Source organism: Ovis canadensis, chromosome 3 (genome assembly GCF_042477335.2).
Source record: "Ovis canadensis isolate MfBH-ARS-UI-01 breed Bighorn chromosome 3, ARS-UI_OviCan_v2, whole genome shotgun sequence".
Lineage (NCBI taxonomy): Eukaryota > Metazoa > Chordata > Mammalia > Artiodactyla > Bovidae > Ovis > Ovis canadensis.
Window position 1 is genome coordinate 158,527,731 of NC_091247.1, and position 23,345 is coordinate 158,551,075.

General features: G+C 43.4%; 1 protein-coding gene across 4 annotated transcripts in view; it reads left to right on the forward strand.

The window, feature by feature from the left end:
• Positions 1 to 1,662: 1,662 nt before the first annotated feature.
• The window catches only part of GRIP1 (glutamate receptor interacting protein 1), a 762,378-nt gene continuing 740,695 nt past the window's right edge, over positions 1,663 to 23,345 (forward strand). For all 4 annotated transcript variants that reach the window (XM_069584696.1, XM_069584697.1, XM_069584701.1 and 1 more), the window contains exon 1: positions 1,663 to 2,458. In XM_069584696.1, the coding sequence (XP_069440797.1) occupies positions 2,401 to 2,458 (58 nt within the window). In that variant the 5' untranslated portion in view covers positions 1,663 to 2,400. The remainder of the gene's footprint in view (positions 2,459 to 23,345) is intronic.

Genomic DNA, 23,345 nt, shown 5'->3' on the forward strand with positions numbered 1-23,345 from the left:
TTGTGAGCTGGAACTCTCTAGCAACTGTAATCTATCACTCATCTTGGCAGGATAACCGCACCACTGATTGCAATATAAGAGTATGGTTTAGTCCCTACCTTATTGAGTATGTCTTCTGGAATTATGCTTGTTAGAGCAACCACATACATATAAAATGCTATATAACATGCAATTAAAACAAAAAGCAAGCATGCCAACGCTGTAGTCATTTCTATGTCGTCAAAACCTAAGTCTTTGCCTGTGTACAGACTTGCAGTTCTGGTTAGGGCTTTCCCTTTTGTTGTTTAGTTGCTAAGTCGTGTCCGACTCTTTGTGACCCTGTGGACTATCACCCACCAGGCTCCTCTGTCCACGGGATTTTTCAGGCAAGCATAGTGGAGTGGGTTGCCATTTCCTTCACCATTGTCTCTTTGGGAAAATCCATGACAAATGCTGTTATTCACATAAGACTGCTGAGATTCCATCTTGAAACAAGAGTAGGACAAGAGGAAACTACCCAAGGAATTTTGTTAATTTCAGGATGGAGAGTAGGTGGTTTAAGGGTGACAGGTGCAACATTCATATTGATTTTCCGGATTTTACTTCTCAAAGAGTCTGGAAGGAAGATTTGAGCAGCTCAGACAGGATTTCTACTGATAACCCCAGGGATGGTTTGACTCTGGTCTTCTTTAGCCCTTCAATTCCATTACTCATTGAGGTGCCTGGGCCTGGGCCTCTCCTTTGTTTAGGAGTGACAGCCACTTGTCTTTGGCAGCTTGGCAGTTTTGTAATGACAGACAGCCACCCAGCCAAGGGGCAGCAGCAGGAGCAAACATCCCAGCTTGATAAGACTGCTTATGCAGTGGCAGGGGAAAAACGATTCTATCTTTCTGTCTTTTGTGGTTATTACCTTCCTCTGGCTGTATTATTATGTCTCCGAGGAGAGAGAGAGAGAGAAGTCTGTTGAGAGCCAACGTCCTCAATTTGGGAGGACAAACTGCAGTTTCTTCAGAGGCCAAAATAAACTGCTCGGCAGAAAGAGTCTCAGCAGTGCAATGGTTGGTCTCTGACAACTACAAACCAGTAGTTATTGCCTCAGGGACCCCGAATTCTTCAGTTCCCATCAGACACTCAGGAGGTGAAGACTTAGGTGTTATCTAGCCAGAACCCCAGCCTCGGGGCAGATGGATGGCCTAACCCTGCAGGACAGACAATTGCCAAGTGGCATCAGAAAGACTGTCAGAAGCCCCTCCTAGCACTATCCTTTTGAAATCACAAGCCAGCGCCCCCAAGTCTGGGCAGAATCTTCCAGGCTCTATCGAAAAGCTGCCCCCTCCCCCCTAATTCATTCTTGCAAGGATATTCTATGAGCCTATGACAAGGGGAAGAAACTAATCGTAAAACCTGTTCATAAAATCCTTCTGATACTTAAGAGACTGCGATTAAATCTCCCGGCTTCATTTAAAACAAAAGAGGTTCTCTATTCATACCCTTCCCACCCAAGCTGAAAATGTATTCCGGGCCCGGCGCTGACCATCCGAAAGTTGTGATTTCTCTTAGTTGAGGGCAAAGTTAGCGAATCTGCAGCTGAAAAGTCTCAACTTGGGGGAGGGGGCGACAGCACGGGCGGGGGGAGAGCGGCGGGAGGAGGGACTAGAGGGAGAGACACTGCCCCCTACTTCAGCGAGGTCGTCGCTCGAGCCGGTGGAGCCGCCGGTTTGGGTTTTGGGAGGAGGAGCGGCGTGGGCTCGGCAGCCGCGGCTGGGCGCCGGCTCGGTACCTTGCAGGCCGGCCGCCCGGGGCGCGGAGGGTGTGAGCGCGCGCGCCCCCTCCGTGCCCGCTCGCCTCGCGCGCGTCTCGGGGGAGGCTCCGCCGCCAGGCGCCCGGGGAACCTGCAGCCTCAGTCCTGCCGCCCGCGGAGCTTTGTGCAGCGGCGGCGGCGACGGCGGCGGCGGCTCCGAATCCCACCTGCTGGCGGCGGAGAGACAAGGAAGGGGAAGAAGGAGGAGGAGGAGGGGACAGAGGCGACAGCGCGAGCCCACTCCCTCCGCCCGCGCCCACCTCCCAGGGGCTCTGCAGTCCCCGCTCTCGGCCTGCACGCGCCCCCGCCCCCGGCCCGGCCTCCCGGCCACACCGCGGCCACCGCGGCTGCAGCCCCTTCTGCCCGGCCCGGCCCGCCCGGCTCGGCCCCCGCCACCCGGAGCCGCCGGCGAGTTTGCGGCGAGCGCGGGGCGCGCGGCGCCGCCTCAATGCGCCCGGGAGCCGCCTCGGCGCCCCAGCCCTGCTGAACAGTCCCGAGAGCGCCGCGGCCAGCCGGGGAGGGCGAGCGGGGAGGCGCGGGGTGACTCGGCCGGCCCGGGAGACGGAGAGCGAGCGGGCGAGGAGGAGCGAGCCGAAGAGCAAGCGCCGGGAGCAGACACCATGCCGGGGTGGAAGAAGAATATCCCCATCTGCTTGCAGGCGGAAGAGCAGGAGAGAGGTGAGCGGGGCGATCGGGCCAGGAGGGCCGGGGAGGGGGTCTGGGCCGGGGGCCGCCCCGGTGCCTCCCTCTCCCCGGGCTCCCTCCCTCCTGTCCGCGGAGGACGGGGGAGGGGCGCCGCGCCCTCGTGGGCCGCGGGCGAGTCCGGGCTGAGGCTTGCGAACTCTATAGATTTTTTATGGGGAGGGGGGAGGGTGTGGAGTGGAGGGGGTAGGGGGAAGAGGGAAGAAAGAGGTGCTGCAACAGGGAACTTTTCGGTTGTGCCAAGATTTTCTTTCTGGAGAGGACTTGTGGGGACCCGGAGAGCGTCTCCTGGGCCCGCTCGCACGTGGAGCCCCGGGCGGCCGTCTGTGAGCTGGGTGCTGAGCAGGGAGGGGGGCGGTCCTGCGGTGCTTGAAGTGACTTCTCAAACTTTCCTCCTCGCTGCCGCGACCGCCTTGGCGGTGTCCCGGCCTGTGGCTGGGCTTTGATGGTACTGCCAAGCCCAAAGTTGCTGGGGAATTCAGCAAGGAGAGGAAGAAGAGCTTGGGGGCGGAAAGTGGGCGCTGCCGCATGCCTCCGCAGGGGAAGGGCGAGAGGGGGAAAGCTGCCCCCCAAGGCTAAGGGTCCGGGGCTGGCAGTGATACCTCGGAGATGAGAGTTATGCCCCAGCGCAATCCCAGCTGTCAAGTTTATACCGCAGGACTGCGGGCTTTTCATAATTGCTGTCTATTTTCTTCGTAAAAAGCGGCTCTCCGTGCCAGGTGGCCTGGAGACCTTTTGTGCTTCAGCCTGACAAGTGTACTGGGCACGTTGCTTTAAGTGGCTTGCGGCGGAGGAAAGTTGAAGGCCTTTGACCACCTTCAAGGCTCGGTTCTGTTGAGGTCATTTCAGTGTTTGGATTGTGCGGAGGTCGGCTGGGGAGTTCAGCTCGGTAACCTGGATATGATGTACTGAGTGCACCAGAATTTCCTCTAGCCCCCGGGGGCTAGAGGGGTGTGCGCCGCGGCTGTGTTAGCATCGAGCGGGAGGATGGCTGGCATGGTCCACAGGCTTTATTCCACGGCTCCTCTCACCCTGGCCTGCACTGCTTCGAGGAAAATGCTTTAGGATTGGAAGGGTTTCAGGATGCCGGGTCCGCAAGGGCTGTGCAGCCGTCAGTGCTGAGGTTAAATGAAACTGCTTGGGTGGGTGGGCGGGGAGAGCAGGTGGGAGTTGCGGTCTGGTGAGTGGAGGAGGCAGAGTGGTCAGTGGAGCTGAAGCTAGCTGAGTGATGAGTGGATATGGAGGGTGGTTTGGTTATTGGTTATGCCAAAAGTTTCAAGCTTTGGAAATAATGCCTACTACTGAAGAACGAATGTACGCTTTTCAGTTTTTCTCTAGGTGGCACAACCTGTCTTTGGTTTATATCCTATTTAATGACTCAGGGAATTCATCCCTTTTTAACCACTTCCTTTTTCGAGATTAGAGATGCATTCATTTTCCAGCATACATTCTGGTGGCCGAACTTACTGTTCATCCACTCAAAAAGACACCCCTGCTTTAGAAACACCTCTGCTTTTCCCCTTCGTGGATAGTATCTTAAAAGGTGCAAACAGTAGTACCAACAATTTATAACCAGCTAAAAGCACTAATGGAAGCCTTCTGTCAGGCATGGAGTGCCTGGGCTGTGAACTAAAAGTCAGGGCACTTGGTGTTAAATGTATCTGGCAGTGCTGCCAGCAAGGTTTATCAGAATGCTGAAATGGGTAGATTTTTGGATTGTGACAAAATGTACCTGTATGTCTTTTAGAAATAAACTTTGAAAGATGATCACCCTTGTCTGCTTGGTGGAGATAAGACTGAATTTCCTTCACAACATAACAATGGAAGTCAAACTGGATATTCTGCCTTATCTTCTCCAGTAGGGGAAAACAGGGACTGTTTGTTACTTGGTGTCTTTTTTCACTTGAAATGTTTATTACTTCTTGCATATATTATGTGATGCTTTTCTAATTACTATTGTTTTTGTTTGGTTGTGGCATTTCTTTTTGAGGTCCTGCTTCATTGAAAATGTGCAAATACGTGTGTTTTGTTTCTTTTAAAATCTCTCACCTGATGTTTGTGTTTCAGTTGTGTGTGTGTGCATGGGTGTGTGTGTATTTGAATGAGCTGAGCTGCCTACATGATTTCTAATGCAAATATCAGAGGACGTTGCTTGAGATGATCATATCCTTTTGAAAGAATTTTATTGTAAAATAATGAGCAGTTTTATATTTGAATTTGAAATCAGATTGTATTTAGCTTTTTTCTTTTTAAGTGATTCAAACAGTGTTGAGTTAGGTTCTTGTTAAATATAAACAGAAATATTAAACTGTCAGGTTGCTTTGGAAAATAATGAGCATGGAGGAAACAAATACATTTAAAATTTTGTCTGAGAATAACATTGACTAAAAAGTCGATTTCTAGAATCTTTAAATTCTTAGGTTAGTTGTGCTCATAGAACCATTATTCTTTCCTCATTTCCCCCGCCCCCAACTCCAATTTACATTTAAACATTCTAAAATCCATTATGGAGACTACTCTAGCATAACATTTTTTCCTGTAGATTTTATTTAGCTAAATCTCTTTCTGAAACTTAATGCAGATTAATACAGGCTGCTGGCTTCTTTAAGGACCACATACTTGAACATGTATTTTTTACCGTTATTCTTGAAAAAAATGCTAATCTCAATTCAGAGATTTAGGGAAACTGCCTCTTGGTATTGTCACATACAAAGAGAGGTTTGGCCAATCTCTTTAATTTCAAGCCATCCCTACACACCATTCATAACTTGGGTTCATCTTGAATGCCTCTGTCAAAATGATACTGAGTGAACTATTGCTACTGCATGCAGTGCTGAGCAGAGAAACTGTAACATATGGGTTGTTGCAGTAAATGCAGTCACTTCCAAAATGACATGTTAAGATTCACCCATGTATGGTAAAAATTCACCCACGTACTATTAAAATTCAAGACACATTTCTCTGTCCTCCCCCCGATTTTTCGCCTGAGCTGATAAACCCAATCCTTTAGGAAACTGCCTGATACACTTTGGGTAACTGTTTTAGGAGAGGAGAAATGATTCTGAAACCTGTTCTAGTGAATATTCCTTCCAATCAAATTAAATTAAAGTAATTTATTCTTTGTTTTAATCTACCTATTAGCTGATCGGCTGTAATAAGAATGAAGGAAAATCTCAATGTAAAGGAATAGGTGCCTCAGTAATTAATGAAGCCTTTCTTTCGCCTTGTAGCTTCCCTTCTGATTTGTGTGGATTTGGTTAGTAAGTGTGTGTGTGCATGTGTGCGTGCATGTGTGTGTGTGTATAACATTCTCCAGAGGAAAATGCATGCATTTGTATAGCTCCTTTCCCCCTTGCCTTTCCGTGCTTCTCTTAAATTTTGAAGGTCTACAAGTGAACCTGAGAACTTCTCTTTGAACATTTGTAGGAATGATTGTGTCTGGGGCTTTGCTTCTGTCTTGTCAGATGAGAGTATTTGGATCATTTTGGACATAAAGAATTAGTTTTTATAAAATATCCACGTGAAAGCACAGGGGGCTTTTGGGCTTAGGTAGTGTGCCTTTGTTACATCTTTGGTTTGTTTCACTTTCCATATCACAAGGAGATCTGGTGATCTAGATCTGGTGATCTAGAAAGCTGAGTGCTAAAGAACTGATGCTTTTGAACTGTGGTGTTGGAGAAGACTCTTGAGTGTCCCTTGGCCTGCAAGGTGGTCCAACCTGTTCATCCTAAAGGAGATCAGTCCTGGGTGTTCATGGGAAGGACTGATGGACTACCTACCCCACATAACCTGCTTAATAAAAAAGTCCAATTTGAAATTTGATTTTTTGATCAGGGAGTGGCATGGGCAAAAGAGAAGAAATCAAAATGTACAGAGAGTCTGCCATACATTGAGCATGTGTGTTTGACATTTGATGAGCATTATTTGGTACAGTCCTTATACATGCCAGTAAGGTGGGTATTATAACTTCCTCTGGAAGTGGGACAAATTAATGCCCAGAGAATGAAAAAATTTGCCTAAAGTGACAAAGCCAAGACTTCTGACATCAGTTTCTAAAAAGAAGATAATTTGAAAAAGAAATTGTTACATTTCCTAAGATACAGTTGTTAGCATTATATTAACATTATAATGTCTTATGGGGTTTTTGGACTGAATTGTAATAAACTGCCACCAAATATTTCATTAAGAATTCACAAGAAGAGTTTTATAGTTATATATACTGTGGAAAAGCTTCCAAACTATATTTTGGACTTTTGACAAACGGACTTTGCTAGATAGGTTTGCTAACTGTGACTGTAAGAATTGGCATGCCAACATATTTCTAAGTGGGATTATTTGATTAAACTTAAACTCATATAAATGAATGGCTTTCCCCCACAGGACTTGAAATATTACATAGTTTTCTTTTTTTTTCAGAGTGTTTGCCATGAAGGCAAGAATGAACAGGAATTAGGTACTTTTCCTAACTGATGAACTAGGAAACTCTTAATACTATATTGTTAATAACCACTGTGCATTTGCTAGTTTGCCAGCATTTTATTTAATTAAAGCCATCCATCTAAACTCTTAGTCTGGTATGTATCAGAAGGCCAAGTGGCCAAAGGGACTTCAGATAATGCTATGTTCTGTTGCAGCCTGTTTGGTTTTTCATGAAGAAAAAAGTAGCAAGTTAACTTGGCAAAGGATATTGAGAATTGAATATCATGAGTTTTAAAATGGTTGTATTAAATGCTGTGTGATGGCTGATGATTTAAGGCATTTAGGAATTGATCAGCTTATTTTCAGTTAAATTACAGTAGTAGTTTAGTAATACAAAATACAAGAAGAGTAGTAATACAAAGTAACACGTCTAACAGAGTATGCTGTTCAAACACAAGAGTAAAACCTGAGTTTAAACTTCATGTTTTATGTATACTATCATGTAAGAATCGAATCGCCAGTCTATGTCTGACGCAGGATACAGCATGCTTGGGGCTGGTGCATGGGGATGACCCTGAGAGATGTTATGGGGAGGGAGGTGGGAAGGGGGTTCATGTTTGGGAACGCATGTACGAATTAAAGATTTTAAAATTTAAAAAAAAAAAACTTCATGTTTTATCTTTTAAGAAAGTTTATTTCTTCTTAAATGGAAAGGTGTCCTAAATGTAAATATAAAAAGCTATTGGTACAAAATTCCGCATTCATGACATCTACTTGTTTAGACAGGTTAGTTGCCAAAGGGTGTTTTGTCAGTTTCATGGGAAAGTTAACGTTCTTTAAGTACCTCTGCTGATTAAAATGTTCCTGATTGAATTTCTTATTGCCTCTCAACAGTGATTAAACGCTAAGCACCAAATCAGTTATTGAGTAGAATATGGAGACAAGGCTAGTGTCCTAGATAGATCCCTTCGCCTCACCCAGCAAAGTGGTGGGGAACAAGATATTTGAAGTCAAACAGCAGTAAGTTTAAAGCTATTTCAGTGCCTCCTAGCTCTGTGATCTTTTAACTTCTCAAAGTTCCTTGTGTTCTCATGTTTAAAATGAAGACAGGTAACATCTACATCATGGGAGGAGTAAATGAAATTAACAAGAGTAGGTGAATTTCTGTCAGTTCCTTGTATATAATTCAAGGCTCAGTAATGGCATCCAGTATTATTTTTTTTATGATATCTTGGTATAGATCTGTAAACTTGACATCTCAAGGTGTCCTGATGATGAAATGATATGTTTTTATTCTCTAAAAACTTCATAAACCATTTATAAAGAGAGCCCAGTGTTTTGTAAAAAACTGTGCTAAAACCAGAGCTTTAAGAGGCCAAGGTCTTTGATATATTCTAGTCTGACCCTCATGAAAAAGAAGAAACTCTGGTATAGGGGCAAATGTGCCCAAGGCCACATATCATACATTTAGAAAACATTTATTGACATCTGACTTACATGATGGGTGCTGAGGATGAGAAGAATAATTGTTCCCATTGTCAAGGGGATTATTAAGTATAGTTACAGAGTCATGGATATGATAGCCTATCTCCTTCTGTACAGATTAATGCTAGGGGAGCAGAGAAGAGGGGTTGGATGTGCTGAGTGCAGGTGGGAAGAGTGAAGCTTCTTGGAATGCTCTCAAAGGCTGCGGCACAGATGAGATGGTAAAGGACTTGAAGGAAGGGGAAGAGTGCAGGTTAGGAGGGGAGGTGAGGACAGATATTTCAGGCAGGGGGCATAGTGTGTTCCAAGGCATTATGAGACAAAATATTCTAAGAACCACTACTGGTTTCTTTTTTTAAATTTAAATTTATTTATTTTAATTGGAGGCTAATTACTTTACAATATTGTATTGGTTTTGCCATACATCAACATGAATCCACCATGGTGTACACGTGTTCCCCATCCTGAGCCCCCCTCCCTCCTCCCTCCCCATACCATCCCTCTGGTTCATTCCAGTGCACCAGCCCCAAGCATCTTGTATCCTGCATCGAACCTGGACTGGTGATTCATTTCATATATGATATTGTACTTGTTTCAATGCCATTCTCCCAAATCATCCCACCCTCTCCCCACTACTGGTTTCTTAAGGGGCTGAAGTATAGAACATGAGCATGCATATGGACCGCAGAATAAGAATATGTATTTCATGACAAGGTGGGGAAACTGAGTTGGAGAAGATGAGACCAGAGATGGCCAGATTTGGAAGGTCTGTGTATGCCAGGTGGCAGAGTTCAGATTGTATCCAGCCAGGGATAAAAAGTTAATTGAAGGCTTTCCAACAGAGAAGTGAAAGGATCAGATTTGCATTTTAGAAAGGTCATCTAGGTAGCAAAGAGGAAAGATTAGGAAAAGGAGGGACTGGAGAGGTGGGAATCAGGTAGGAGGCCACTGCCCTGTTTGTTCCAGGCCATGCAGAGATTCTCAGAAGGAGGACTTGGTGAGCAGGTGAACGCAGGGACATGTAGAGGTCATAGGTCTCTGGTGGGAGGTAGTGATTAGATTCACAGTTGTGGCTTGAGACCCAGCATCTTGATACAAAGCCTGGTATTCCTTCCACAACATGTTGCCTTTCTTTACTCCCTCCTTTACAGTCTATGTAAAAGGAGGGGGAAAATATAAATCTAATCTGGTAGAATAACGTAAAAATAGAGGACCACCAAAGTGATTGGGTGCCAGGCTGGGTCATGATGATAGTTTAATATGCACTAGTTTTTCTTCTAATCATGTAAAATTCATATACTATATAATCCTAAAGGAAAAATAATTATTATTCTGCCCACTTATTTCCTAATACTGATCTGGAATTTAAAATGATTTTTTTAACCAAAAAAAGAGAAAAGTGGTAGTTATTATCTTACAGAATTGGATGAGGTTTTAAAAAATTATTATTTTCTAAAAATAACAAAATTCTCTGTGAATCAAGTTTAAAAATACTTCTAATACTGGACTGAAAATTAGGAAAGTGGATTAAAGTCCTCTCTTGGCCATGTTCTTATTTATCTGGGCTAGGCACAGACCGTGCCTCTGAACCTCCATTTCCTTATCTGAAAGTAGTGACGATTCTTGGCATACTGACTTCCTAAAATTGTTACGGTGTCAGAGCTATTATTACTACATGGTTATATTACAAAGGGAAGAAGTTGTTGAAAGACTGACATTCTTAATCACATCTATCAATTGGCCATTTCTGGATGGAGGCATTCTTTGCCTAAGTTCTGTTTCATAAACCGGAAACTTTCATTAAAGAAATCTTAATTCTTCAGTTCAGTTCAGTCACTCAGTTGTGTCTGACTCTTTGCAACCCTGTGAATCACAACACACCAGGCCTCCCTGTCCATCACCAACTCCTGGAGTTCACTCAATGTCCATCGAGCTGGTGATGCCATCCAGCCATCTGTTGTCCCCTTCTCCTCCTGCCCCCAGTCCCTCCCAGCATCAGGATCTTTTCCAATGAGTCAACTCTACACATGAGGTGGCCAAAGTATTGGAGTTTCAGCTTCAGTACCAGTCCTTCCACTGAACACCCAGGACTGATCTCCTTTAGGATGGACTGGTTGGATCTCCTTGCAGTCCAAGGGACTCTCAAGAGTCTTCTCCAACACCACAGTTCAAAAGCATCAATTCTTCAGCGCTCAGCCTTCTTCACAGTTCAACACTCACATCCATACATGACCACAGGAAAAACCATAGCCTTGACTAGATGGACCTTAGCCGGCAAAGTAAATGTCTTTGCTTTTGAATATACTATCTAGGTTGGTCATAACTTTTCTTCCAAGGAGTAAGCGTCTTTTAATTTTATGGCTGCAGTCACCATCTGCAGTGATTTTGGAGCCCCCCAAAATAAAGTCTGACACTATTTCCGCTGTTTCCCCATCTATTTCCCATGAAGTGATGGGACCAGATGCCATGATCTTCGTTTTCTGAATGTTGAGTTTTAAGCCAACATTTTCACTCTCGTCTTTCACTTTCATCAAGAGGCTTTTTAGTTCCTCTTCACTTTCTGCCATAAGGGTGGTGTCATCTGCATATCTGAGGTTATTGATATTTCTCTTAATTCTTAGTCTCCCAAAATGAAGTTCAACCCTGTTATGAAGTTCCTCCCTTAGGCTCCCATTTATAACAAAATAGCTCAAATGATGTAACTAAATTACAATACATGCTTACAGGCTGCATATTTCTTCCAAGCAGCCTCTTTCCCCACTGGGCTTGGAAATGTTTAGTGCAGATGCTGACTGCACCTTGCCACCACTCCCTATTCAATTTCTGCTGTTCTCCCATCCAGGCTTCTGACCTTAATGCAATGCCCAAGACCCCATTACTTCTCAAATTGAAATTGTGCGTGGAATCTTTTTAAGGAAGGGAAAATTCTTGCAGACCTCCACTGCAGATTTTATTTCTGTTACGTTACTTAAATATGTATTAATGTAAGACTACATGTAAACTCCTGATGCTTATAACTCTCATGCAACCACAAAACCCAAACAGATTTTACAAATGAAATATAAACAAAAACTACTGAAAAAATCAGTCTTTGAAATGACCATATATTTCATGCCATTTGATATTATTTGCCTGGAACAAAATTCCTTCTGGTGTATGAGTGTGGTACTTGCTGCTATGGAAAGCAGTATCATCACTTATTCTCTGGTTAAACTCCCATGGAACATTGGTCTTAATAGTCTGATGTCATCTGGTCTTTCTTGGGCATGAACACATCATTTTCTTATGAAGTCCTCCATTCTCATTGGTCTCTTTTGCGCCGTTGTGGTCCTAAATGCAAGCCCCAGTATTGGCAGTGCAGCTGGTGGTAGTATGAGGCTGATCTACAGTGAACTCATCTAACACGCTAGCCAGGCTAGCAATATGTGAACTGTGAGCTTCCAGATGTTCAGGCTGGTTTTTGAAAAGGCAGAGGAACCAAAGATCAAATTCCAACATCCGCTGGATCATGGAAAAAGCAAGAGAGTTCCAGAAAAACATCTATTTCTGCTTTATTGACTATGCCAAAGCCTTTGACTGTGTGAATCATCATAAACTGTGGAAAATTCTGAAAGAGATGGGAATACCAGACCACCTGACCTGCCTCTTGAGAAATCTGTATGCAGGTCAGGAAGCAACAGTTAGAACTGGACATGGAACAACAGACTGGTTCCAGATAGGAAAAGGAGTGCGTCAAGGCTGTATATTGTCACCCTGCTTATTTAACTTTTATGCAGAGTACATCATGAGAAACACTGGGCTGGAAGAAGCACAAGCTGGAATCAAGATTGCCAGGAGAAATATCAATAACCTCAGATATGCAGATGACACCACCCTTATGGCAGAAAGTGAACAACTAAAGAGCCTCTTGATGAAAGTGAAAGAGGAGAGTGAAAAAGTTGGCTTAAAGCTCAACTTTCAGAAAACTGAGATCATGGCATCCGGTCCCATCACTTCATGAGAAATAGATGGGGAAACAGTGGAAACAGTGTCAGACTTCATTTTTTTGGGCTCCAGAATCACTGCAGATGGTGATTGCAGCCATGAAATTAAAAGACACTTACTCCTTGGCAGGAAAGTTATGACCAACCTAGACAGCATATTAGAAAGTAGAGACGTCACTTTGCCAACAAGGGTCTGTCTAGTCAAGGCTATGGTTTTTCCAGTAGTCATGTATAGATGTGAGAGTTGGACTATAAAGAAAGCTGAGCACTGAAGAATTGATGCTTTTGAATTGTGGTGTTGGAGAAGATTCTTGAGAGTCCCTTGGACTGCAAGGAGATCCAACCAGTCCATCCTAAAGGAGATCAGTCCTGGGTATTCAGTGGAAGGACTGATACTGAAGCTGAAACTCCAATACTTTGGCCACCTGATGTGAAGAGCTGACTCATTTGAAAAGATTCTGATGCTGGGAAAGATTGAGGGCAGGAGGAGAAGGGGACAACAGAGGATCAGATGGTTGGATGGCATCACCGACTCAATGGACATGAGTTTGGGTAGATTCCAGGAGTTGGTGATGGACAGGGAGGCCTGGCGTGCTGCAGTTCATGTGGTTGCAGAGTTGAACATGACTGAGTGACTGAAGTGAACTGAACTGACATTAGTACCTCTGACTGCTCATGGTGAAGGGCTGGATTTCCCCCAGTCTATGTGGAACTAGACTGATTGCATCATATGAAACTCTACCTGAGTCTGTCCACATGGCATCCTGTTCAATAAGATGAGCCCATTCATCACAGACTTAGATGTTGGAGCAATGCCAAATTGCTGCAGGAGTTTCTAAGCACCTACCCTCATTTTTACTATTCATCTAACCGTGGAAGGGCAATAAGCAGTTTCCTGACTGGCACTGTGTAGATAGTACTGGTTTAGTACTGGTTTACTTTGAATAGTGCTGGTTTAGAATATGTTTATGTAGCTGGGGTTGGGAAGCAGAATTCTGAAAGGTGGATGTATGTACATGTGAAAATGGACTTACTATGATTTTTCCAGTAGTCATCTATGGATGTGAGAGTTAGACTATAAAGAAAGGTGAGTGCCAAAGAATTGATGAGTTTGCACTGTGGTGCTGGAGAAAACTCTTGAGAGTACCTTGGACTGCAAGGACATCCAACCAGTCCATTCTAAAAGAGACCAGTCCTGGGTGTTCATTGGAAGGACTGATGTTGAAGCTGCAACTCCAATACTTTGACCACCTGATGTGAAGAGCTGACTCATTTGAAAAGACCTTGATGCTGGGAAAGATTGAGGGCAGGAGGAGAAGGGGACGACAGAGGATAAGATGGTTGGATGGCATCACCAACTCAATGGACATGGGTTTGGGTGAATTCCGGGAGTTGGTGATGGACAGGGAGGCCTGGCATGCTGCGTTTCATGGGGTCGCAAAGAGTCGGACATGACTGAGTGACTGAACTGAACTAACAATGAAATGTAATTTATTTTCTGTAGCTGCTTTCACTTTGCCTTCAAGATCTCTTTCCTACTGAAGATGGAAAACACCTGACTTTTCCATTAAGAGTGCATTAGTCAGTCAGTTCAGTTCAGTCGCTCAGTCGTGTTCATCTCTTTGCGACCCCATGAATCGCAGCATGCCAGGCCTGTCTGTCCATCACCAACTCCCAGAGTTCACTCAAAGTCACATCCATCGAGTCGGTGATGCCATCCAGCCATCTCATCCTCTGTCGTCCCCTTCTCCTCCTGCCCCCAATCCCTCCCAACATCAGAGTCTTTTCCAATGAGTCAGCTCTTCCGTGAGGTGGCCAAAGTACTGGAGTTTCAGCTTCAGTATCATTCCCTCCAAAGAAATCCCAGGGCTGATCTCCTTTAGGATGGACTGGTTGGATCTCCTTGCAGTCCAAGGGACTCTCAAGAGTCTTCTCCAACACCACAGTTCAAAAGCATCAATGCTTCGGTGCTCGGCTTTCTTCACAGTCCAAGCCTCACATCCATACATGACCACTGGTAAAACCATACCTTCTCTCAGCCTACCTTGTACACAAACTTTTCTCACCTAATAGTTTTGTTAGAAATCTGCCCTTTGTATTTCATCAGCAAACATGTGAAAGTGAAAACTGACATATTTCTTCTCATGGCTGGCTGTGAAATTACAGTGTGCATTTTCTGTTAAATATTGATGTATTTTAAAGATTTACTTTGTATTTTGAATAAAAATCTTTAGAAAAGATCACTAGGTACAGTCAAGACTTTTTATATGAATTAGTGTTAGAATTAATAAATACATATGTTTTACTGGTAAAGTGTTCATTTCACAGTTAAACATAGCAGACAATATGAAAATTTTGTACTTTGACAGCATAAACTATTAGAATTTATATCTTTTTTTAGGTACAGTGCATCATTTTAGAAAAGGTTGGTAAATATAGCTTTCACCTTATCACATGAAAAGTAACAGCAAAAGAATAGAAATTAATGTAGGTAAACACTCAGATAATAATGTGATAGATATTAATTTGTGTATCCTGAATGTAACTTGTGAATAGTTCTCCTTGATACCCTTCTCTTGGCTAGGGTTTCTCTTGTTCCCAGTATTCAGAGGTTCCATTGAAAAAGACAGATGTGTGCACAGATGTCCTGAACTTTGATCATCATAAGGATGTCTACCTTGCCCTCTTCTCAAGGGTCAGCTTTGTTCATTAAAAGACAGTGGCATTTAAAATTAGACTCTCGGATGAATTCAAGCATTCCTTTTTAAATATATAATTTTCTGTGCTGGGCATATTTTCATTAAATGAGAACCTTAAACAAGGGAATATAAATTTGTTCTCTTGGTAACTATTTCACTGCTGCTAAGTCACTTGAGTCGTGTCCGACTCTGTGCGACGCCATAGACAGAAGCCCACCAGGCTCCGCCGTCCCTGGGATTCTCCAGGCAAGAACACTGAAGTGGGTTGCCATTTCCTTCTCCAATGCATGAAAGTGAAAAGTGAAAGGGAAGTTGTCGCTCAGTCGTGTCCAACTCTTAGCGACCCCATGGACTACAGCCTACCAGGCTCCTCCGTCCGTGGGATTTTCCAGGCAAGAGTACTGGAGTGGGTTGCCATTGCCTTCTCCAACTATTTCACTACCCGCTCCCCTCCCACCCACCCTGTTCATAATTTTATTTGAGAGAATGAAAATTTGCCAGGTTGGAATCAGACACCTATAGTGCCGCATCTTCTAAGAAGTAAGAAAGCACCTCATCTGGCTTCTTAGCGAATTTGAGTGCTGAGATATATCTCTGTCCCTGTCTATCTCTGTCTGTCTTACCCTGCCACCAAAAAGCAGTCCTAGTTTTTTCACCAACAGTCATGTAAAATTATCAAGTGTGATCTGGGCTCTGCCTTCAGTGAACTGCATTTACTCAAAATCCTTACCCTCTCAGCCTCTGTTGCTCATACTGTCAACAAAAAATGAAGGAGGGCAGTGTATTAGTCTGTTTGAGCTGCCATAACAAAACACCACAGGCCAGGAGGCTTAAAACACAGAAACGCATTTCCTTCGTTCTGGAGGCAACAAGTCCTTATCACGGTGTCAGCTTGGCCAGTTTCTGGTGAGAGCTCTCTTCTAGTGCCTCCGGTGGCTGCGTCCTCACTTGTGTGTGCTCATGTGGCCTTCCCTTCAAGTGGTGGCTCAGAGGTTAAAGTGCCTGCCTCCAATGCGAGAGACCCGGGTTCGATCCCTGGGTCGGGAAGATCCCCTGGAGAAGGAAATGGCAACCCACTCCAGTACTCTTGCCTGGAAAATCCCATGGACGGAGAAGCCTGGTAGGCTACAGTCCATGGGGTCGCAAAGAGTCGGACACGACTTCACTTTCACTTTAGCTTTCAAGTGAGAATATGGTCAGGGGGTTGGGGTGGAGAGAGTTCTCTACTGTTTCTTCCTTTAAGGACACTAACCCTGTTGGATCAGGGCCCCACTCTTACGATCTCGTTTACCGTTAGTGACTTCCTTGGGTGTCCTGTCTCCAGCTACAGTCACACTATGGGTAAGGGGTTTCAACACATTAATTGGCAGGGTTGGGCATGGGGAGGAGTCACAGACATTCAGTCCATAACAGGCAGGAACAGAAGATGACTCAGTGGTTCAGGCAGTGTTCCTATGAATTTCATCTTTAGGTGTCTGAAAACTGCTCTTTTTGAACAGAAGATGACACAGTCTGAGCTTCCCCTGTGCCCTCTCAGTTGGTGGCTGTTTTCTCCCACACACTCTTGGAGGAGGAGCAGAAGGTCCTCTTTGTCCTCCTTTGCTTCTTCCAGACCATTCCTCCCTCCTTTCTAAAAATCCTGAATTTTGATATCATGCTGTGAGACCACACAAAACCGTGGCTCCTCCTTGTTGCAGTCACTCTCTGTGGTCTTTGACCATAGTAACTCCAGGCTTACTATTACTTGTTCCAGCCCTACTTCTAGCATGCTTCTTGTGATTTCGGTATTCACATAAATTGTCCCTCGTGTTTCTTCGTTTTCAGCCCTGTATCCTCTCTTTCAATTGTGATGTCTGCCGCATGGCCATACCCTAGACTGGCACATCTCAAAGTGAGGTCCGGTGGCCTCTGGGGGTCCCTAGGATCCTTTCCGAGAGGCTGTTATTTCCGTAGCAATGCTTAGAGATTAGCTGCCTCTTGCACCCTCATGCTCTTGTGAGCGCTCAGTAGTTTTCAGAGGTTCCATGACATGTGATGAGCGTCTTCATTCTGGCGGCTAATGGAATGTGTACTTGTGTACTCTTATGTTTAAAAATACTCCCTTTTAATTTGAATTTGGTAAATATGAATAGACCTAACTCACATCACCCAAACTCACTAGTTCTTAAGACTGTTGTAAAGCCATCCTGAGACCAGCACATTTGAGGGCAGGGTTTTTTTTTTTTTTTTTTTTTAGTTAATTAACTATATAATTTATTTTTACTGAAGGATAATTGCTTTACAGAATTTTGTTGTTTTCTGCCAAACCTCAGCATGAATCAGCCATGGGTATACATATATCCCCTCCCTTTTGAACCTCCCTCCTATCTCCCTCCCCATCCTACCCCTCTAGGTTGATACAGAGCCCCTGTTTTGAGCAAATTCCCATTGGCTATCTATTTTACATATGATAATGTAAGTCTCCATGTTACTCTCTCCATACATCTCACCCTCTCCTCCCCTTTCCCCATGTCCATAAGTCTATTCTCTATGTCTGTTTCTCCATTGCTGCCCTGTAAATAAATTCTTCAAACCATTTTTCTAGGTTCCATATATGTGCGTTGCTGCTGCTGCTAAGTCTCTTTAGTCGTGTCCAACTCTGTGCGACCCCATAGACGGCAGCCCACTAGGTTCCTCTGTCCCTGGGATTCTCCAGGCAAGAACACTGGAGTGGGTTGCCATTTCCTTCTCCAATGCATGAAAGTGAAAAGTGAAAGTGAAGTCACTCAGTAGTGCCCGACTCCATCCATGGGATTTTCCAGGCAAGAGTATTGGAGTGGGGTGCCATTGCCTTCTCCTATGTGTGCGTTAGGACACGCTATTTATCTTTCTCTTTCTGACTCACTTCACTCTGTATAATAGGTTCTAGGTTCATCCACCTCATCAGAACTGACTCAAATGTGTTCCTTTTTATAATATTAATGAGTAATATTCCATTGTGTATATGTACCACGACTTCTTTATCCATTTGTCGGTGGACATCTAGGTTGCTTCCATGTTCTAGCTATTGTAAATAGTGCTTCAATGAAGAATGGGATACATGTGTCTTTTGAGGGCAGAGTTTTTTTTACTGTACCACCCCCAGCACACAGAAGAGTACTTGGCTCCCAGTAGGTGCTTAGTAAATACCTGTTGAATGAGTAGAGGTGCCAAGGCAGTGATACTGAGAAGGCAAGAGGAATGGTTTTCAGATGATGGAGTAGTTACGTTCCTATTTGCATTTTGCTTGCAGGTTTGTGTTTGAGCTTCATGCATTTTGATTCTAGGGGACGAGAACCAGGAAAAATTTCAGTACCGTAAGGTATTTCCTGGTGGCTCAGTAGTAAAGAATCCACAGAGGAGATGGGTTCGATCCATGGGTCGGGAAGATCCCCTGGAGAAGGAAATGACAGTCCACTCCAGTATTCTTGCATGGGAAGTCCCGTGGACCGAGGAGCCGGGTAGGCTAAGTCCATAGGATCACAAAAAAGTAGGATGTGACTTGGCGACTACAACAACAGCCATATCAGTCCCAGCCTCCCCTTTGGGGTTGAAGAAGAAAGAGGATGGCAGATGAGGAGAGAGAGTTTCCCTCCCATTACTGGCAATCTGTAAACTGGCTCTTGTAAAGTGCTCTTTAATGTCTTAAAGCTGTAAATATTTTTCTGCTAGAATATACCTCTGTTGATGATACAGTTGGTGTTGTAAAGCAGAAAAATGACAGAGTAACGTTTTCCAGTGAAAATCTTTTTCCTGATGTTCTAAAAGATGATTGTTGTGTCAGCAGCTCTGCCATAGTCATATTTGTGTCCATCCCCCCTACCATGGTGCAAGGCACTGTGTGGATATTTAACACTTGTAAAATGAATGAATAAGTCAGTTGGCATTGTGAGAAATCATGGCAGGAAAGGAATAAGTCTATTTGTCCTCCTCTCTCTAGAGGCAAACACCATGTTCAAGTCAAGGGTAGAGTGTTTTTTACCATCTGATGTTAGGACTTAGCATTGGATTGTATCATGCAATTGCTTTTAGTGAAAAAATATTTTTTGTTTTTGTATATGTGGCATTTGAAGAAGTTATGCCAAGGACAAGATGTTTTTAAAAGACAAGTCTGAGTAGTTTACATATTTCCTCATTTATACTGTTTTTTTCATTCTTGATTCTTAAAAGAGAACTGAAGACAGTATCTTTCAAATAACTTCCTTCCACCCCTAGATGAGTCCAGTTGGTTTTACCAAGTGTGCATTAACATGCCAGTAAAGATTAGTGTTTTTGCCCTATTTTTTCTAAGCCAATTCATTGTACTCTAATGGAGTAAAATAAAAAACAGCCTTTAATTGAATAATTTATTATGTCATTTGTTTTTTTTCTTAATGTGAAATACAGGAAGTAGTACTTAATCAATTTCCTTGTTTATTACTGAAACCAAAGGGCTGCATAGTTATATAGCAAACCTATTAGGGAATTTATATATATATATATATATTTAAGAAAATACAGTGTTATTATATAGCATCATTTTTTTTTCTGGTTGCACTGCACAGCATGCGGGGTCTTACCGTGCCCCCTGCAGTGGAAGTATGGAATCTTAACCACTGGACTGCCAGGGAAGTCCCTATATAATTCTAAGCTGTTTTCATAGGTACATGCACTGTTAACTATTAGTAATACAACATTTTTTCTTTAGGTATGATTGATTGCATGGAAGATAATCTCCAATTTCATCATGACCATAAATCATACCTACAGGAAGGAAACCGATTTAATGCAGTTGTTCCTCCCCACAAAGGACCTTTTTAGCAACTAATTTTCCTATGGAAACTGTCATTTGCTTGTGTATCAGTGATTCTTTATCCTCTCAAGATCTTACTTTATCTCTTTCTAAATTCCCAAGGTATTTGCTTGGTTTCCCTCCTCATGCTCCAGCATTAAAATATCAGAGTAATGATCAATTCTTTTCCTTCCTTATTATTATTATTTTTTGTACTGCCTGGCATGAAAAGTCTCAGGCATTCAGGAGTCACTTGTTGATGGACTAATCTAAATTGCTATACCTCCTGCAGACTATTTAACTCAAGTGAAAGTCACTCAGTTATGTCTGACTCTTTGCAACCCCATGGACTATACAGTTCATGAAATTCTCCAGGCCAGAATACTGGAGTGGGTAGCCTTTCCCTTCTCCAGGGGATCTTCCCAACCCAGGGATCTAACCCAGGTCTCCTGCATTGCAGGTGGATTCTTTACCAGCTGAGCCTCAATGGGAGCCCATTTAACTCAAGGGAGACACCTAAATGAATCAAAGGCCCCTCATGAGTTCGTTATCATGTCAGTTAGAGTTGGGGTATATGCAGTGGATGAGGAACAGTATTCAGTGATCAAAATTTTACTTTCTATAGTGGGAAAACAATTTAGGAAATGATTATACTGCAGGATAATTAGAGATTTTGGCTTTTAGAGTTAGAATTGAATTTGAATACTGACTCCTGCATTAACTGGTTCTTTGGTCTTAGACAAATTATTTGACATTTCAGTTTCTTCCTTTGTAAAAAGACCATAACAATATCTACTCTGCAGGGTTGTAGTAGATTTTAAGAATAGGTGTAAAATTGTGTTCATGCTAAGTCACTTCAGTCATGTCTGACTCTGTGTGACCCTATAAACTGTAGCTCACCAGGCTCTTCTACCCATGGGATTCTCCAGGCTAGAATACTGGAGTGGGTTGCCGTGCCTCCTCGAGGGGATTTCCTGACCCAGGGATCAAACTGCGTCTCTTATGTTTAAAAGTATGTGTCAGTAAAATCTAATGTATTAATCTAGTGTACTAATTATAAGATCACATACAAGACAAGTCCAGATTTTCTTGTAATTGTGGATGATTCATTTACCTGAGGATTGTTTTTCAAAGTGGGTTCCAGGATATTTGGAGATCCCTGTATCTCAAGAGGAGGACGGGGGTTATTCACAAATTTCTCTAAAATAAATATTTGGTAACAGCAACAATTGGTTAAAATATTTGAAAAAGTAATTATGAATATAACCTAGAAGGTCATCTAGACTAATTTGTATCAGACTTAAGGACCTGCAACTTGTTGTAGAATATACATATCTGGATGAAAGAACTGATTTTAAAACCACATGCCTCTGTTTATTTTATTGCTGATATGTGGTTTGGTTTGACATCAAGCTCTTGAATCACAATTTCCAGTTCTCTTCCTGTCAGTGACTTCATTTGAAGAATAGCTTTGTTCAGTTCAAGGCTTTCAAGATATATTAAACCAAGATAATAAACTAAATGTTCCGAATAAACTCTTATCCTTCAGTGTAGAGAACCTGCAAAGGTGTGATGATTTAGACTTTGTTTCAATGCTCCGGTTATATGGTTACAGAAAAACAAAGCAGAAACAGCAGAGTCACTCTCTGGCAAGGTTGTGGCCGACCTCACCTGGGAACTGAGGGATTGCTTTTGCCAGCCCAGACTTCTGCCACTGGGACCTTGCATTATTTACAGCCAAAGGAGCTGCCTGGCTTGCCGTTCCACTGACGCCTAGGTGTACCTCTTTGACCCCACACTGTTCATTGTCTAGCCTGGTTCCGAGTCTCCCAGGGGAACCCTGCCTGGTAGAACTTGATTTGTTGTCAAAGTACCCACTGATGGCTCCTTCTACTTGGTACTCTCTGTCCCATCACAACAGGTTCAAGGAAACTGCTGCCAGGGTACTAGTCCAAGTGGATGATACCCATCACTGAAATAAATCAGGAACATGGTGCTGGCTACAACCAAGCTTTCACATATAACTCCTTCTGCCATATCGGACAGATCATCAGGGGGAAAATTAAAAAAAAAAAATCCCTCTGCAGAGTGCATCGTCCTGCTCCTAGTGATGAGTGTTGAATAATCAGGCTGTCTTGGAAGCAAATGATTGGCATCCATAGGGATCCCACTTCATGTTGTGCAGCCCAGCTCTTGGTTGGGATTGACAAGACTGCCATATCCTTCTGTTGCATCTTCAGGCTCTCACTGCATCCCTGCTTCCTGTTTTTGGGTCCTGCTGCATGATTTTCCAGGGTGCTTCCATGTTTACTTTCTTTTTTTGACATTTAAAAAAACTTTTCCATGTTACCTTTTTTCTCATTCCATTACGCTGCCTGTGTCCTGACAACATCCGTCAGTGTCTCTTGCCTGGGTCTTTTCCAGTCATTGGTCTTTTTCTGCGTCCCCAGTATGTGCTTTCACTTTTCAGTTCCATGCATTGGAGAAGGAAATGACAACCCACTCCAGTGTTCTTGCCTGGAGAATCCCAGGGATGGCAGAGCCTGGTGGGCTGCCATCTCTGGGGTCGCAGAGTCGGACACGACTGAAGCGACTTAGCAGCAGCAGCAGCAGCCAGTATGTGCTTTGTCCAGGATCCTCCTGAATTCCAGGATACTGACTAGGACCCATTATTTCCCTGGTTCCCTCTTTTCTGTCTGTGTACCCTGGACAAACTCGACTCAGCTTCCTCTCTGTCTCCTTTGAGAATGAGTACCTGCAGAGTTTCTCTGAGGTTTTTTGTGCAGAAGTTCATTGTGTCTGTGGTATGTGGGTGAGCTGAGGAGGAGGGGTATAGCAATGTGAAGTGGTTGCCAAATTTATTTGCTCACAGGACTCGCTGTTAGAGGGTAATATAGTTCAGTGCACACTTAGAGAAATGCTACCCCCTAGACCAGCAGTGATATTTGGGGCTTGAAAAACTGTTAAGAGCAGGTATTAACTTCTCAGTAACAGAAGAGCATCTGTGTTTGATCTTGAACTTTCTTGATGTTTTCTTTGTAGTACTGTAGGGTCACTGTAATTAAAATCTTTCAATTCTGACATTTGGTTCCTGATTGCTCTAGTTTATCTAATTGAGCAAGCTCAGCATTTGTTGACGACCCATCACGTGTCGTAATATGCTGTGCTCCATGCCAGAAACACAAATATGAGTAAATAGGCCTGCTTTTGAAAAACAAATTATAGGGTAAAACAAATATTTTATAAAGGTGGTTCTATATCAGACCAATTATTACATATATATTTTTCATTTCAGACCTCAGACTTTTTTAAAAAACAGAGTTTTTCAATCCAAATAATAAAGGATTCCCTTCGGGTAGAGAAGGAATTTCTAAGCATGTTACAAAAAATAAGAAATAGAATTAAGTGCATAAAAATTTAATATTTCTATACATCGAAGCCTACCATAAACAAAATTAAAAGGCAAACTGTGCACTAGAAAGAACATT